This window comes from Grampus griseus (genome assembly GCF_964374135.1).
Source record: "Grampus griseus genome assembly, chromosome: 15".
Classification (NCBI taxonomy): domain Eukaryota; kingdom Metazoa; phylum Chordata; class Mammalia; order Artiodactyla; family Delphinidae; genus Grampus; species Grampus griseus.
This window is the reverse complement of record NC_139009.1, coordinates 83,843,780-83,862,323: the sequence shown is the minus strand read 5'-3', so window position 1 is coordinate 83,862,323 and position 18,544 is coordinate 83,843,780. Positions and strand designations below refer to the sequence as shown.

The 18,544-nt window shown below is 39.0% G+C and overlaps 1 protein-coding gene across 2 annotated transcripts in view; it reads right to left on the bottom strand.

Annotated features, from left to right (window-relative positions):
• Nucleotides 1-18,544, bottom strand: part of IL1R1 (interleukin 1 receptor type 1) — an 87,325-nt gene that overhangs the window by 8,822 nt on the left and 59,959 nt on the right. For both annotated transcript variants that reach the window (XM_082672091.1, XM_082672092.1), the window contains exons 4-9: nt 11,378-11,612; nt 11,091-11,280; nt 10,153-10,321; nt 8,208-8,273; nt 4,120-4,237; nt 3,253-3,404 (exon numbers count right to left, since the gene is read on the bottom strand). In XM_082672091.1, the coding sequence (XP_082528217.1) occupies nt 3,253-3,404; nt 4,120-4,237; nt 8,208-8,273; nt 10,153-10,321; nt 11,091-11,280; nt 11,378-11,612 (930 nt within the window). The remainder of the gene's footprint in view (nt 1-3,252; nt 3,405-4,119; nt 4,238-8,207; nt 8,274-10,152; nt 10,322-11,090; nt 11,281-11,377; nt 11,613-18,544) is intronic.

The window sequence follows — 18,544 nt, the reverse complement described above, 5'->3', positions numbered from 1 at the left end:
CATTTTGTTCATTGTTCTGGATTTGTTTTGGTAGGACTTTTTTTTTTCTTTTCCTCTTTTGTTCTCTTCTCTTGTGATTTGATGACTACCTCTAGTGTTAGTTTCTTGATGACTACCTCTAGTGTTAGTTTCCTTTTTTATGTGTATATCTATTGTAGATTTTTGGTTTGTGGTTAACATGAGGTCTTGGTATAGCAGGCTATATATATACATTGTTGTATTAAGTTGCTGATCTCTTAATTTCAAATGCATTTTAAATATCCTGCATTTGTACTCTCCTCATGATTACTGGTTTTCATATCTTTGTGTGTCTATGATTTCCTGCCTTTACTGTATGTTTTCCTTTACTGGTAAGCTTTCCCGTTACATAATTTTCTTGTTTCTAGTTGTGGCCTTTCCTTTTCTGCTTATAGAAGTTCCTTTAGCATGTTTTGTAAAGCTGGCTTGGTGGTACTGAATTCTTTTAGCTTTTACTTATCTGTAAAGCTTTTGATTTCTCCATCAAATCTGAAGAATAAACTTGCTGTGTAGATTATTCTTGGTGGTAGGTTTTTCCATTACATCATTGTAAAAATACAGTGCCACTCCCTTCTGGCCTACAGAGTTTCTGATGAAAAACCAACTGATAAGCTTATGTGGTTTCCCTTGTATGTTATTTTCTGCTTTTCCCTTGTTGCTTTTAATATTTTATCATTAATTTTTGTCAGTTTGATTACTATGTGTCTCAGCATGTTCCTCCTTGATTTTAATCCTGTATGGGACTCTCTGTGCTTCCTGGAATTGGGTGACTGTTTACTTTCCCATGTTAGGGAAAATTTCAGCTATTATCTCTTCAATTATTTTCTCAGGTCCTTTCTCTCTCTCTTCTCCTTCTGGGACCCCTATAATTGGTGCATTTGACATTGTCCCCAAGGTCTTGTAAACTGTCCTCATATTTCTCATTCTTTTTTCTGTTCTTTAGCAGTGGCTTCCACCACTGGGTCTTTCTAATCTAACTTTGCAGCCCCATGTAGGTTGATAAGTCTGAACTTTTAAAAGCAACCTATATGATTCTGAAAATAAGTGGTCTCAAGACCAATTTTACAGACTATTAATGGAGCAAATAAGGCAAATAAGGAACTCTAATGGTGAAATTGTGAGGAAAATAATTTTAGTGCAATGAAAAAGAAAAGGAGACAGCAAAGGAAATAAGGGTACAATGAAGTAAGAGAAAGTACAAGAAGCAAAGAGTAGAATTTTAAGGAGAGTTGGCAAATGCTGCAGAGTATCAGTGAAATGAGGAGGGGGAGAAAGCTGAATAACACTTGAAGGAGTCTGTAAGAGGCTTGAAATATCCAGTAGGCCATGAGGAATCACTGAAGCCTTTGATGGCAGAGTAGAAGGACCTTGAGTTCCCCTCCTCTCACGAGCACACCAAAATCACAACTAACTGCTGAACCACCATCTATAAAAGAGTGGAACCTACCAAAAATGACATTCTACATCCAAGGAATTAAAGAAGAAATCATGATGAGATGGTATGAGGGGCACACTCGCAATATAATCAAATCCCATACCACCCGGGTGGGCAACCCACAAACTGGAGAATAATTATATTGCAGAAGTTCTCCCACAGGCATGAGAACTCTGAGCCCCACATCAGGCTCCCTGACCTAGGAGTCTGGCATCAGGAGGAAGAGCCCCCAGAGCATTTGGCTTTGAAGGCCCATGGGGCTTCACTGCAGGAGCTCCGCAGGACTGGGGGAAAGAGATTCCACTCTTGGAGGGCACACAAGGTCTTGTGCACACCAAAACCCAGGGCAAAAGCAGTGACTCCATAGGAGTCATTACCTGCTGGTTTGGAGGGTCTGCTGGGCAGGCGGCAGCTGTGGCTCTCTCTGGGATCATAAAAGCTGGTGGCAGACATATCTGGGAGTGTTCATCTGCGTGAACTCTTGATAGAGGCAGATGTCTTGCTTGGGTCTTTGGCACCAAGACCTGGCCTCCTGCAACAGCCTGTAGGCTCCAGTGCTGGGCTGCATCAGGCCAAACGACCACCCAGGGCAGGAGCACAGCCCCACCCATCAGCAGACAGGCTGCCTAAAGACTTCCTGAGCCCACAGCCAGCTCTAGGTGTTCCCCTTGACACGGCCCTGCCCCCCAGAGGGCCAAGCCCCAGCGGCACCCACCAGTGGTCAGGCACTGGCCCCTCCTACCAGGAAGCCTGCATAAGCCCCTAAACCAGCCTCACCCCCCAGAAGCAAGAAAACTATCATCCCACAGCCTGTGGAACTGAGTACACAAACAGGTCAGAAGCTACCCTGGGACCAGCTGGTCCCAGGCCACTGGGTAGCAAGAGGGGAGTGTACTGACACACAGGACATCCCCTACGGAGGGCCACTTCTCCAAGACCAAGAAACATAACTAATCTTGCATATACATAAAAATACAAATAGAAAGTTAACAAAATGAGACAGCAAAGGAATACATTCCAGACGAAGGAACAAGATAAAACCCCAGCAAAACAACTAAATGAAGTGGAGACAGGCAATCTACCCAAGAAAGAGTTCAATATAATGATCGTAGAGATGATCCAAGAACTTGGGGAAAGAATGGATGCACAGAGCAAAAAGCTATAAGACGTTCTGAACACAAAGTTAGAAAATATAGAGGCAACCAGAGTTGAATACCATAACTTTAAATGAAAAATACAGTAGAAGGGATCAATGGCAGAATAAGTGAGGCAGAAAATGAGGCAGAAAAATGAATCAGTGAGCAGAAACACAAATACTGCCAATATTGTGTTTGATTACAGAATTCATGAAAACCAGTAACTTCTGACATCCTGTCCGGAAAGTGGATATTTAGGCTTCCCCTGTGCATTCATCATGTAGTGCTTTACCTAAAGCTATTCATTAGGTACCGAGGATGACCAGACTTAAGTTGCTATTAGATCTGGAAATAGAACGATTAGTAATTATCTGCAACATCACAGAATTTATATTCAAGTAAAGAAAACTAAGATAGATATGGACATGCATAGCAGAGGCTCTACGGGGCAGAGAGAGGGGTTAAGAGTAGGCAGCAGGACAGCACAACCTCCTAGAAGAAGATATAGTTCAGCTGGGAAGTGAAAAAGGAACGGCAGTCCCCAGGTTAAGAGGAATCTAAGAGCATTCTAGGCAGAGGAAATAGCATGGTAAACCTCAAGGTCATGAAATCTTACTACAGGAAAACAAAATTGCATTTCAAATAAACAGCTGTGTTGTTTACCTGGATGTATTAATTGGATATATGCTGTACTCCTTCCTTCTGTATTCTTGGCTAAACAGATAAATGGATGTAGAAAAAATTTACTTTCCACTGCTGTAATATTAAGCCGTGCGATGACCGCGCTCTTTCTTTTGTTTAAAGGATTCTGCACGCTGTTCAAAAGAGTAACAAAATTGTATAAATGGCATCAATTATAGATACGATAAGCATCCCTGGTTTATCGTTACAGCAGAAATAATCACCAGCCCTAAGCACAGGTATAAGAATCAGGCTTTTAGCAAGACTGATCTGATGTTTCATAGCCCTAAGACCACTGTTAGTAAAAGACTCAGTAGCACAGAGAAATAAAATTAAAATTACCAGCTTCCAAGAAGAAAAATGGGGACCTAGGCATTCTGGTCTCCATGGGGCACGAAGAATATATGAAACAAGGGTAGATTGGGACAGATGGGAAAGGGTTTGCAGGTGATGCTAAGAAGTAATAGGACGCCATCAGAGACCTGAGCAGGGGAGTGCCTGATTCTTGGCCACAATTAATGAGTCTTTTCTAAACTACTTTAAAAATGGAATGACATGAAGGATAATTCAGGACAATTGCTTCATGGGAATGCTGCAACATTTTTAACTGAACTTAAGAGAAAGCCTTCCAAGGGGTCTGGAATTTGTACCATAATGACATGTATCGTCACCTTCATTGGACAAGATCTTATGAATCCTGCTGAGCTTAGCAAAACTCAATATGGGCAGCAAAGGGTTAAGGACCAATCAATGACCAACTCGATCACGGCCACTAGATTCAATCATAACGGTTATATAACGTATGACATGGAATTTAATACCAAAATGTCTGGCTCTTGGCATACTTACTATGTAAACTCTTCCATCATCATAGGCTCATATTCCTTAATTCCTGACCCATTCCACCTCCAGTAGACAAAGTTACTTAACTGGCCGGTAACATTGCAGATGAGTTGGAGCCAGGATCCTGCAAAGGAATGGATTTTGAATCATAACATTAATGGACTTTCACCTGATCTATCTAGATTAATAAATGACTGTTGAACAAAAATTTTAAATTACAGGAAAGCAAAAAGAAGAAATTGCCCTTATATCCACCACCGAGAGATAAGCACTACTAGTAACTTTACGTAGCTCATTCCTTACCTTTCTGTGTACGTATGCAGTTTTTAAAATGGGGTGTCGTTGTCTACTATTTGTAATTACTGTACATTGAGAATTTCGGCTCACGTGATTAGCCTTCCAAAATAGGCTATTTCATGACAGTTTACTATTCCATCATACAGACATACTATGATGAATTCCTTTCCTATTGCTAAACATAATGTTTCTAATTTTCCATTATTATGATTAACATTCCAATGAATGTTCCTGTACGTCAACATTGTACATATCCTGAAGTATTACTCTGAATAAAAATCTGGAAGAATTGAGTTAAAAGAGAGACATACTTTTAAAAGCCAAACGCCCTGTCCCAAGGGAGACTACACCAGTCTGCCCTCTGTCCAGCAGTGTATGCAAGAGTCATTTATCCCCGAAAGCCCCAGATACCAAGTGTTTTTGGTTAGTCATTGCCAATTGAGAGAAGAAAAAAATTCCATTTAAATTTTCATCTGCATTTCTTGAGCTCATGGTGAATTAGTATTCATTTGCCCTTCTTTTAAGAATTGCTTGTTATGGGCTTCCCTGGTGGCACAGTAGTTAAGAATCCACCTGCCAATGCAGGATCCGGGAAGATCCCACATGCTGCGGAGTAACTAAGCCTGTGCGCCACAACTACTGAGCCTGTGCTCTAGAGCCCATGTGCCACAACTACTGAAGCCCGTGTGCCTAGAGCCAGTGCTGCACAACAAGAGAAGCCACCGCAGTGAGAAGCCTGTGCACCGCAAGGAAGAGTAGCCCCTGCTCTCTGCAACTAGAGAAAAGCCCACGCAAAGCAACGAAGACCCAACGCAGCCAAAAATAAATAGAACAAATAAATTTTTAAGAAAAGAATTGCTTATTATTCCTAATGGCCATTACTAAGCTGCATTCTCATATTATTAACCTTATGATGCATGGAAGCTCTTTAATTATCAAGGATAGTAACTCTTTATCATACATGAAAACTACCGCAAATATCTTTCAGAGCTTGTTTTCATTTTCTTACTGTTTATGGAAATTCTTTAGTGTACATATTTTTATTATTTGGCCAAATTTACAATCGTTTTATACTACGTCTTCAGTATTTTTTGTTGTTGAAAAGCTCTCTACCATCAAATCAGGAAAATATTCCATGTACTTTTTTCTTTCAGGTATATATGATGTTTGCATTGCTGTAGTTTGAGTGTTTTAGTTCTTTAATCTGTCTAGAATATAACTTGGGTATGGTATGAGAGAAAGCTTTAACTTAATGTTTTTATCCAAATAGTTGACTGATAATTCCAGAATCTCTTACTGAATAATAAATCTCTTCCTCAGTTACGTAAGAATTATAAAATAATTATTTGGGACTTTCTAGGTTGATCTGAATGTGTATACTGGCGCCAGGGGTACCACACTCTTAATTATTGCAGTTTTAGGGTAAATATTCATATCATTTAGCTTTTCTTCCCAGTATTATCTTAGTAATCTCAGCATTTTATTCTCCCAGGTGAATTTCAGTATCACTTGACAATTTTTAAGCCCATTCATATTTTTATTGGAATTCCATTAAAACTGTAACTTACTGTTGAGAGTCCATATCTTTACAATTTCCAGTTTTTCATATAGGAAAAACACACATCCTTATTACAGTTTTTCTTAAATTTGTGTTTCTTGAGAGATTGTTTTTATTATTTCTCCCTTTGGAGCTTTTTTGGATTTTTTTATCCCAGTTGCCTAACTCTCCGTGAATTTTTAATACCACAGATATACACTGTATCTATTGATTTAATTTTTTCACCTCCTAAGAACCAATTTTCTCCCCATTGCCGACAACATCTCCCCATCCCTTTAAGAATGTATGCTTTAAATCTCCCAGTTTTTTGAGATTTATAGGTCAGAGTTTGTGGGGGTTTTGTTTGGTTGGTTTTTTCTTCCTTATAAATCCAATATAATTTTTAAAGGTTTTGCTAAGCTATCTTATAGACATGTCTATGGCCTTTACTGTTGCAAATAGGATCTCTTTTCCCATTTTCTTGGTTTTTGCTAAATAAGTCTAATATTTTAGAATATTAATTTTATATCTGGTCAATACAATAATATTTGTAGGTACATCATTATATGATCTGAAAATAATACAGTTATTTTCTCCCCTACAGTCAGCATGCCTTGGTTCTTTTATCTTTGCATTAGTGGGCACTTCTGGAACATGTTAAGGCCTAGACCTGTAGAAGGTTTAACACTATATAGTGTTTCACTATTAAAAATGTTGGTGACGATTGGTTTGAATTGATGTTATTAAGTGCAGAAAGTATCCCTCAATTCCTATTTTTCTAAGTCATTTTATTGGTAATTAATATGAAATCTTATCAAATAAATGTCTGATTATAGGATACTCATATGCCACGGTGATCAGGCCTCTGATCAATGTGATATATGAAAATTATTATTTCCTAATGTGAACTTCTTAGACTTGTAGATCCAATCTAGGCTTTAGAGCTCTACGTGTACATTCCTCGAGCATGCTTTCTCAACAGGGCGAAATGTGTGTCTTGGCGAGGAGAGCAAGAGAAGCTTAGCTATTGCAGTGGTGTGTGGCCTTTCAAAGTGCCACAGTGCACATCTGGGTATTAAATACCTGAGCAACTAACGAGTATGAGGGAAAAAATGGCTTGTTAGGCGCTACAGGGGAGCAATGATGGGGGAAAAAAGGGTTGAAACACTGCTCTGGATTCTACGGGACAATATTTAAAATTTTCACATCTTTGTTTACATCTACGAATGTCTTTATATTACTTTCCACCACGAAGAACAACTTGGCCAAGTACAGAATTCAGAGGTCACACATTTTACCTTCTAATCTCTGTACAATTGCTCTTTGTCTTCATGCAGTTACTATTACAGAATTCTATATGCCAGCCTCATTTTTGATCCTCTGATACAAAAATCTGTTTTTATGTTTGGACTGGTGGTTTCCAACAGAACTTTCAGCGTTGGCAAAAATGTTCTGTAGTTGTGCTGTCTCATACGTAGTCACTAATCACATGTCACTCTTCAGCCCTTGACTGAGGGACTAATTTTTAATTAAACTAAATAAATTTCCTTAAATTTACATGTATGTAGCCACACATGCCTAGTGGCTATCGTATTGCATAGCTTAGATCTGAATGCTTATCGTGTTACATCTTCATTCTTAAAATGAACATTATCACTAACTTGGAAAAATAATTTTCTAGAATAACTGTCTTTTTGGCCTGTAGTCCTATTCTTCTAGCTAAAAGCTTAACTCTGATCATAAGAACTCCATCCTGCGCCAAGTAAGTTACATTTCCTATTCCTAGGCCTACTGAACTTGGTCTTTTCTTTTTTTTTTTTTTTAAGATTTTTTTGATGTGGACTGCTTTTAAAGTCTTTATTGAAGTTGCTTCTGTTTTATGTTTTGGTCTCCTGGCCGTGAGGCATGTAGGATCTTAGTTCCCCAACCCGGGATCGAACCCTCACCCCCTACATTAGAAGGCGAAGTCTTAACCACTGGACGGCCAGGGAAGTCCCTGAACTTGGTCTTTGGCTGATGGCTTCACGAGTAATAAGTGTCCATAGGAAAGTAAGGGTGGGCCAATCAGACAGGGCTAGATGTTTGCCATAAGAGGCACGAAATCCAAAGAAACATTTAAGACATAATCTGTGCCACTTTCCCTCTAACTTTAGATATATATCCACTAAACAGCTTAGGTTGTGTGCAGTAAAGGTAGTTTATCTTAATCTCGAGTGCAACAAATACTGATGTCAGCATATCCTGATTGTAGCCCACTTACCCAAGACCACTTCTATCGTCTCATTAGCTGGACTCACAATCTCAGGTCTCTTGTTCCTGGATTTCACTGAAAGAAAAACAGCCATAAGGTCTCTTATAGACCAGAATCTCAAGTGATGACCACACTTGGCAAAATATACCAAAAATATACTACAAGGCATCTGCCCGATATTCCCTCTACTGGCCAAAGCATGTATAGCAGGAAACAGAAGGCCAGAGGTGAAGGTAGGAGGCTGACACAGAGACCACAGCAGAACCCACAGAGTTGGCCCTTCTGAACCCAGAGTTTGGTGCTGCAAAAAAAACCCCCACACATCACCAGGCCCTGGGGCTCCAGACAAGTGCCCCTCTTCATGCAAATCAGGAAAAACGAGTCGTTGTGGAAAGGGACTTATTAACCAGAAGGCCATCTATTGGTAGACGTGCTTGTACTTAGTAATTTTCACAATGACCCAAGAGTGAAAGCCACCATTATTGAAGAATGCCAAACATTTTGGCATAATTTATTAAAATAAGCATAAAAATACTAAGGAGCTCCAGAAATTAATCTGACCTATCTGGGGCCAAGCCTGAGAAACTATGAATTTGAAAGCCCAGTATTTATTCCGCCACAGTCAAAAAGAAAAATGTTACCTCCATCAGGGCAGGATACTGTCTCCTTTGTTCCCTAATGTATACCTAGAACAGTGCCTGAAACATAGTAGATGCCCAATAAATATTTCTAAGTCCACCTTTAGAAGAAAACAAAATACAACCTCCCATCTGATTAAGTATATTATTTCTACGTAAGGGATCAGAAAGGATGGCAGAAAGTATTTAAAACCCATTTGGCCTAATTTTTAAAACTCTGTAATACCCTGTTTTCCCTAAAATTTGGTCTGCTGGTCTGGTTGCAGTACCCCAAGGAAAACAAATCAGCTACACAATGACCAGAGAGGGGCTGCTCAGGAACTCAGGACGGTTGTGATTCAAGGACTCCTGAAATTTACGAGTCATTGATGCTTGTAGGATGTAGGGAAGGAATTGATTCTGAGACAATAAAATTAACCTTTGAAGAAAAAATGAATTATTGTAGAATTGAGAAAACATAGCTCTCTGAAAAGTGATCATAATCTGGGTTTACCTGGGATAGGCCCTGTTTATCCCTGTTGCCCCAGAGTAATTACTGATAGAGACTGCTTTGACTTTCAAAGTCCTGGTTAAACGAACTCTATTCTTATCTTACTGAAAGCTTAGAAAACCCTGGTATTTACAGAAAGGTTGAGCATTCTGCCCATCCCCGGGTAACTTGTAGGAGTGCCTTGGTTTTATTTTGTTGTAGTTTTTAATACGAAATATGGTTAATAGAAACCTCAGGAAAACTAACAAGAATAATCATCATGCACCTACTCATTTCTCATCTGTTTGGCCCCAGGCACAGGACCGCAAGCTGAGCACACTTGATCTCTCGCTTTTGCAACAAGCTTGGAAGCTTGAATTTTCTTACAGAGGAGGAAACAGCCTTAGAGAAGTTAAGTGACTGGACTAACAGAGATCTAACAAGAGTGTAGCTTGTGCCAAAGTTCATTAGCATCCATCCATCACGCCAGTGATGGCTAGACACTCAGACTGCCCAAGTGAGGGATCTCAGAACTGCCGTTCCTCCAGTGCCTCTCCAGAGAACCCTCTGGAGAAGCAGCTCTAGCCAGGCCAAAGAACGTGCCTCCGAGTTCAGCTGGAACACATAGCTCATCCTTGTCTGTTTGATCAGCACTGCCTCTGAAGTAGGAATGAGAAACACATACATAGCACGTAACAACAAAAACTAAACTAAAGCCAGGTGACCTCTGGCAAGTCATCAAGCTTCTCTTGGATTTAGTCCCTCCATAGACAGTGAAGGTGATATTAGAGTTATGGTCTCTGGGCCTTCCTGGATTTAAAATCCTAGGATTGGAGCTCTGACTCACCTAGAGTAATGAGTTTTATCGCCCGGGTGACATGATACTGCTTTCCCAAGTGTGCGTAGGATGCATGACACGTATAGTGCCCATTATGCGCCGTAGTCACGTTCGTGATGATGAGTTTATTTGTTATTCCAACAAAGTTTATATTGTCAAGAAGTAGAGGTTTGCAGTCCTAAACAGAGGGAGAGGAAGGAAGTATTGAAAACCAATAATTCATATTTATATTCGTACGTATACGAATAGAAAGGTTCCTTGCGTACAAGTTTTAATATTGCATTTTTTTGCAAAGTCATAATTACATTCCCAGGATTTACATTTTTATGCCTATGAGGCTTGCACTTTGAAGACAAGTGAAGACAAACTTACTCTGCAAGAGAAACACATTTGAGGAAAGAATGCTAACACCATAGCTGCTTAGTAATGCTATACTTCCATTCTTCACTGATATTATTTTGTATTTTTTTAACCTCTACAAGATGACTCTCCATGTAAGCTCCAACAAGCCAGGTAGATCAAAGATACCAGAATATGATGTATTCCATGGAGTGCTGGCCAATCGCCTTTCAGACAGTTAGAGGAACCACTAGATTATCCAAGGACCACTTAATGTTTGTAATAAAACACAAAATAGTATCTTTGTAACAAATAGTTATTTCTTAAAAACCCTAAATTTATAATCATCCTTATCTTTAAACATCTTTTATGCCTACTATACTTTTCTCAGCTCTACCTTATTAAACAAAAATGACGTCTTTTTAGTTAAGCTGCAAATTAAATGTGTACAGTCTTAAAACCTTTTAAAAACATCCTATTAAATTTCACCACTCAGGCAAAATAACATGCCAAAGGAAAAAGCGCTTTGCAGATTCATCCTATTGTCTGTGATAGAAAACTATTTTATTTGCTAGATGAGTAGAATGCCATATGTAATATAAAATTACCTTATACCACTGTATTTGGGGTAACTCATTGTTTTCATCTCTGAAAAAATCCAAATAAGGACATACAAGTTGTCCATCTCCTGGAATCAGTAGTCTCTGTGTAAAGACGGCTTGTGAATTGTAACACAAGTTAGGCTCATGCTGTACAAACTCTGCAGCTATTTTAGTTTTGAGGCAGTAAGTTGAATTGCTAAAATAAATCAAAATAGGTTTGTTAGAAGATTTTTGTCCTTAACTATTGCAGGTACATACAACGCACGTTTGTAACATATTAATTCCTTTCTTACCTCACTGCACAGTAGTAATATCCTGAATCCTCTACTTCCGCAGGAACAAACCAAAGTTTATCTTTGTGCTGATGAATCCTGGAGTCTCTTTCGGTAGATACAGGTGTCTTGCTGTCATTTTTATACCAAATTATAGGGCCTTTGTGTTCACTTAGGATAAGAGGACATGAACGAGCATCAATTTCATGTGCAGACGAAACTAAAATAACTTCCTCTTCACGTTCCACACATTTATCTTTAAAAGGGAGAAAGGGAAAGTCATTTCTATAAGAAATTAGTCAATGTTTCTTAATGTAATATCTAAATATAAACACACCAACTATTAAATACATTAATTTGTGTTATACGTGAGAGTGTCAGTAGCCTTATGATTACGAGAATCATCTTGGAAGTCTAAAAGATTTCTAGTCAAATCCAGGATGTCACTTACTACTTGTGTCCTTGAGCAAGTTATTTAACCTCTCTCCTCCCCTCTTTACTCAGCTAAAACTTGGGGATAAGGTAGCAGGAAAAGATGGCTGCTTCAGTAAAAAGATGGAATAACCGTTATTTACCCTCCCACCTGAACAACTAAAAAATGCACAAAGTATATGAAATAACAATGTTCAAGACCTCGAACGTCAGGGAATGAAGGACACAAAGGAGGCGAGTCCTAGGGTTTTCCCAAATTACTGTGTAGAGAGCAATTCTAGGCCATGACATTGCTGGGAGGAAATGCAGGCAAAACCCAGTGTTCTCTCTTGAGTTGAGGAGACGGAGCAGGGCATCCAGGTCAACCAAGAGCGTGGAGGGCAGAGTACCAGCGAGATCACAGCTGCACACAGAGAGTAAGCAAGCTTTGGAGGTCTACAGGATCTCCCTCAGGTTTTCAGCTGAGTACCAATTAGCAGAAGCATGAAAGAAAGCTCCCCAAGGCCAGAGTGAAAATTGCCACAAGAATTAGAGTGGATGATACCCGGAGCGCACACATGCCGGGAATGGTGGCTGTTCTCAACAGCCAGAATGGACAATCTTATCAGTCATGGGGCACCAGGTAGAGAACCCAGAAGGGTTTTGTCTCAGTAGATGGAGCAAGTTAGGCCTAGAATAAACCTTGTTCTGCTCCTGACTTACAAAGCTTAAAAGCAAGACCTAAAAGGATCAACTATTTCCAAGTAACAACCCTGTAAAAGAACAAAGCTCAAGAACGTTTTTAGTAATAAAAAAATATGCAATGCCCAACATGGTAAAATCTACAATATCTAGCATCCAATCAAAGATTACTAGGCATGCAAAGAGGCAGCATAATAAAGAGAAAAAAAATCAGTCATATCAAAACTGACCCATAAATGACAGATAATAGAATAGATGGAAAAAATTAAAATAATTATCACTGTGTTCCCCTTGTTCAAGGGGCCAGATCAAGCATGTTGAGTAGAGAAATGAAAGACATTATTTTAAAAATCCTAAATCAAACCCCTAGAGATGAAAACTACAATGCTGGCTTTAAAAAAAAAAAAAGGATGTGATTAATGGCAGGTTTTGCCATTAATTGACACTGCAGGAAGAAAAGCTTAGTGAACTACAAGATATAGCATTAGAAACTCTTCAAAACTAAACAGAGAAAAATAACAATGAAATAAACAGGATTCTAGTTAGCTGCAGGACAACTTCAATACATGTAATAAGAATCCCTGAAGAACAGGAGAGGTGGGTTGAACAGGAAAAATAGTTGAAGAAATACAAGTTGAAATTTTTCACGATTTTATGAAAATGATGTAGCCACAGACCCCCAAATCACAATAAAACCCAAGCATAAGGAGCATGAAGAAAAGCACACCAAACAAAGACAAAAATGCTGCAGTCTTCTTGCCAGAAACAATACAAGCCAGAAGAGGGCAGAATAAAGATAAGTACTAAAAGGAAAAACATCATCTACCTAGAATTTTTCAGAAAGAGGCAAAATAAAGACTTTTTCATATTTATAAAAGCTACAAAAATTATCACCCATACACCTGTACTGCCAAAACATGTAAGGAAGTCCTATAGGAAGAAAGAAAATAGCATCGGATGAAAAATGAATCTACATAAACGAATAAATAGCACCAGAAATGTTTACTACCTGGGTGATCATAAAATAATTTTCTTATTATTTAAGTCTCTTTAAAAACAACGACATATTTAAAGCAAACAATGTCTTTTGAGATTTATAACATATAAAGAAGTAAAATGTATGGAAACAATAAGGCAAAGTTCAGGAAGGGAGAAGCAGGTATATACTGTTTTAAGTTTTTTATACTATTTGTGAATTGGTATAGTATCACCTGAAGGTAAACAGTGATAAGTCATAGATGGATACCATAAGCACTAGAGTAGTTATTTTTTAAGTTATGGATACCATAAGCACTAGAGTAGTTATTTTTTAAGTTATTAATATAAGCCAACCCAGAAGACAAAATAAATCATGAAAATCCTCAATCCAAAAGGCAGCAGAAAAGAGAAAACACATAACAAAGAATTAATGGTACAAGGTGAAAATAAAACAAGATCCTAAAATAAAACCCGAACATATTATCATATTTTTTTCATGGTCTAAACAACCCAGTTGAAAGGCAGAGATAGTCAGACTGGATAAAGAAAGAAGGATCCAACTATATGCTAACATACACATGAACTCACACATAAACACACTTTAAGTGTAAAGACACAAATATGTTAAAAGTAAAAATGGGGAGGGGAGAGAAATATCATGTTAACACTAATTAAAAGAAAGTTTGAATGTTTATTATTATCAAAGTAGATTTTACAGTGAAAAATATTAACAGGGATTAAAAAGAGTCATGAAATTATGATAAAGGAGTAATTTGTCAGGAGGTACACAGTAATCCTAGACATTTACTCACCTACTGACAGTGCTTCAAAATACATGAAGCAAAAACTGATAGAATTGCAAAAAGAAATAGAGAAACCCACGATTATAGTCTGAGATATCAACAGTCTCCTCATAATAATTGGTAGAACAAGTACAACAATTAGACAGAAAATCAGTAATGATATAGAAGATTTGAACAACACTATCAACCAATTTGGCATAATCAATATTTACAAAAACTCCTACCCAACAACAGCAGAATACACATTCTTTTTAACTGCACACAAAAGAACTTACCAAGATATACTATATTCCTGCTTATAACCCAACAGTCAACAAATTTAAAAGAATTCAAAGTATGTTCTCTCTTGACAATGAAATTAAATTAGAAATCAGTAACAGAAAAATATCTAGTAATTCACCCATGTATTTAAAAGCTGAAAAAAACCCAACCAACAAACAAAAAAATCACCCATGCATCAAAGAAGAAATAAAGGGGACTTCCCTGGTGGCACAGTGGTTAAGAATCCACCTGCCAATGCAGGGGACACAGGTTCGAGCCCTGGTCCGGGAAGATACCACATGCCTCGAGACAGCTAAGCCCATGCACCACAACTACTGAACCTGTGCTCTAGAGCCTGTGAGCCACAACTACGGAGCCCACGTGCCACAACTACTGAAGCCCGCATGCCTAAATCCTGTGCTCCGCAACAAGAGAAGCCGCCGCAATGAGAAGGCCGTGCACCACAGTGAAGAGTAGTCCCTGCTCGCCACAACTAGAGAAAGCCCAAGCACAGCAACAAAGACCCAACGCAGCCAAAAATAAATAAATCAACTTTAAAAAAAAGAAGAAATAAAGGAGGAGATTAGGAGATGAGTCTTTTGACCTGAATGATAAAGAAAACACAACATATCAAAACATACGGCATGAAAAGGAAACAATACTTAGAGGAAAATTGATAGCACTAAATGTCTGTATAAGAAAAAATTCTCAAATTATGACTTCGGATTCCATTTAAGAAATTTTTTAAAAAATTACACCCTAAGTAAGCAGAGGATAGTAATAGATCCAGGAGAAAAACCAATGAAATGGAAAACAAAAACAATAGAGAAAAAAATCAAAGATACCAAAAGCTAGTTCTTTCAGAAAAATCAATAAAATGGATAAATCTCCTGCCATACTGATCAGGAAAAAAAGAGAGGTGACATCTCTCATTCAAATGATTTTAAAAGAGTAATGAGGAAATATTATGAACAGCCTAATGCCAATAAATTCAACAACTTAAATGAAATGGGCAAATTCCTTGAAAGTACAGACTATAAAATCTGCCTGAAGAAGAAACAGATAACCTGAATAGCCCTACAGGTATTAAAGAAACGGAAAGTGTAGTTAAAAAACCTCCCAACAACAAAAAAAATTTCAGGCCTAGATGGCTTCACTGGTATATTCATAGAAGGACCAACGCCAGTTTTACACACACTCTTCTAGAAAACTGAAGAGTCAGTAACACTTCCCAGTTCACTCTAGAGGTCAGTATTATTCTAATTCCAAAACCAAACAAAGACATTCCAAGAAAAGAAAACCACAAAACAGTCTTCATCGTGAACATAGATGCAAAATTTCTTTAAAATATCTTAGCAAATTGAATGCTACAATATATCAAAAAAGGACAGTGCAGTATGATGTACACAACATCCCCCCCCAAAAAAACCACAATAAAACAAAACTAGGAATAGAAGGGAACTTCCTAAAGCTAATAAAGGACAGCTATAAAAACCTTACAGCTATCGTATACAAGATTAGAAACAAGGTAAGAATGTCCACTCTGACCACGTCTATTCAACATTGTATTGGCAGATCTAATTAGTGCATTAGGCAAGAAAAAGAAATGGCATACGGATTGAAGAGAAAAGTAAAATGTCTCTATTTGCAGACAACATGATTCTCTATACAGAATATGCTAGGAGATCTACTGAAGACCTGCAGGGTTTGTAAGCTGTAGGATACAATATGAATACGCAGATTTGAATGTGTGTGTCTATATTGCCTAAGAACAATTAGAAACTGGATTTTTTTAAATGCCTTTTACAATAGCATCAAGATATGAATAATTTAGGATAAATGTGACAAAGGATGCATCAGACTGATCCAATGAAAATTACAAAATAAATGTATTTAAATAAATTTTAAGAGATCTAAAAAAATGAAGACGTCTATACTTTGTTCATGGATCAGAAGACTTGATATTGTTGAGCTGCCCCGTTCTCTCCAAACCAATTAATACTCAATTCAATATTATCTTGTGATGATGGTTTCAGGGGTGGATATGTATGTCAACACATCAAATTGTATACCTTAAACGTGTGGTTTATTGTATGTCTATTATAACCTCAATAAAGCTATTTAAAAACAGAAATGGAAATAAAAGTGGCTAGGCACTCAGCAAGGTACCTGCACTGATGGAGGACTGGTAAGTATTTAGCTCCGAGGAGTAACAGTAGCAATAATAACAGTGATAAAAGAGTAAACCTTAAGGTCTCAGCTCAACACACTCTCCTATTTATCTGGGGTTTGCTCCACCACTCCATCAAAACTGCTCTGATCAAAGTCACCTATGACTTTTAAGTTGCTAAATCAAATCGACAACTCTCGGACGTCAGCTTACTTAGCACATCTGCACTGGACACGTGTTATTCTCATCCCTGAAACACGTTCTTCACTTGGCTTTCAGGACATTTGTCTGGTTCTCCTCCTACCTTTCAGGCCAGTCTTTCACTGGTTCTTGGATGAATGGAAGCCTGACCACCCATCCCTGGAGGGCTGCAGGGTTCACTCCTTGAAGTTCTGTTCTTTTCTAACCACACTCACTCCCCAGGTAGACCCATCTAGTCTCAGGGTTCTAATAGCAGCTGCTTGCCAAGGTCTCCAATTTTATACTTCCAACCCCTGCCTCCAGACTGCCTAGTCAACATCTCTACTTAGACATCTAATGGACAGCTAACTTTAACATGTTCAGTCTGAACACGTGACCTTCCCCCCTCCCATCAACGGCAACTCCACTTTACATGCGCTTGGGCTGAAACCCTTAGTCATCCTTGATTCTTCTCTGTTTCTCACACCCACATCCAATCTGTCTGCAAATCCTGCTGGCTCTGTCCTCAAAGTATATCCAGACTCTGACGACTCACTTCTCCTTGTCACCCTTGAATAAGTTACCATCATAGCTTGCCTGGATCACCGTAATGGCCTCCTAACTGGCCTCTCTGTTTCTCCCTTTGCCTCCCTAGGATCTGTTCACAGTATAAGAACCAGAATGAGCCTTTAAAATATGGAAACTCCCTGGCGGTCCAGTGGTTAGGACTGCACACTTTCACTGCCGAGGGCCCGGGTTCGATCCTTGGTCGGGGAACTAAGATCCCACAAGCCGCACGGCATGGCCAAAAAAAACAGAAAAGAAAGTTAGATCACCTCTCTGGTTTTAAACAGGGAACCTACACAGTCTTCCCACCTCAGAGTACAAGCCAAGATCCTTAGAGAGGTCTACAAGGTTCTCTCTACACAGTCAAACCTCCACCGCCCCCCATTCCCTGAATGACCTCACCCTGTATCACATCCCTCACCATTCCCTCTGCTCCAGCCACAGCAGATTTCAGCCCCTGGAACATGCCAGTACTCCCGGCCTCAGGGCCTTGGCACGTGCTGCCTAGAATGTTTCCCCACCCCCAACCTGATGTCTATATAGCTCCCTCCTCCCGCTCCATCAGGTTCAACTCAAAAGTCAACTTCTCAGTGAGGCCTTTTCTGGCCACACTATCAAAAAATCCCCAAAGTGAATACTTTACTTTTCTGCTTCTTTTCCTCTCCACACTTATCGCCATATGACACAATATATCTTTACTTATGTAATGTACTGTCTCTCTCCCCCACTGGAATGTAAACCCCAGGCAGATATTTCTGTCTGGATTATTCACCACTGTAGCCCCAGCAGCTAGTGCCTGGCGCACGGCAGGAGCTAAATACATTCGTAGCGGGAGAGGGAGAGGGGAAGAGAAAGAATGAATGAATGGAGAAAACACAGAACTGCCAGCTGTGGTTCATAAAGACTGCGTTTAACACCTCTTCTGAATGAAAGCCAGGATTTCCCATATTACACTCTTCAAGCAGCAACCAAGTGGGAAGAGGCCTGGACTAGACACTGGTGACGTGGACTATAGCTTTTGCTCTGAAACTAGCTGCATGACCTTGGGCTCTTAACCTCACGGGGCTTCAGTTTCCCGATGTATATAAACGAGAGAATGAAAAGTAAAGATCTTGA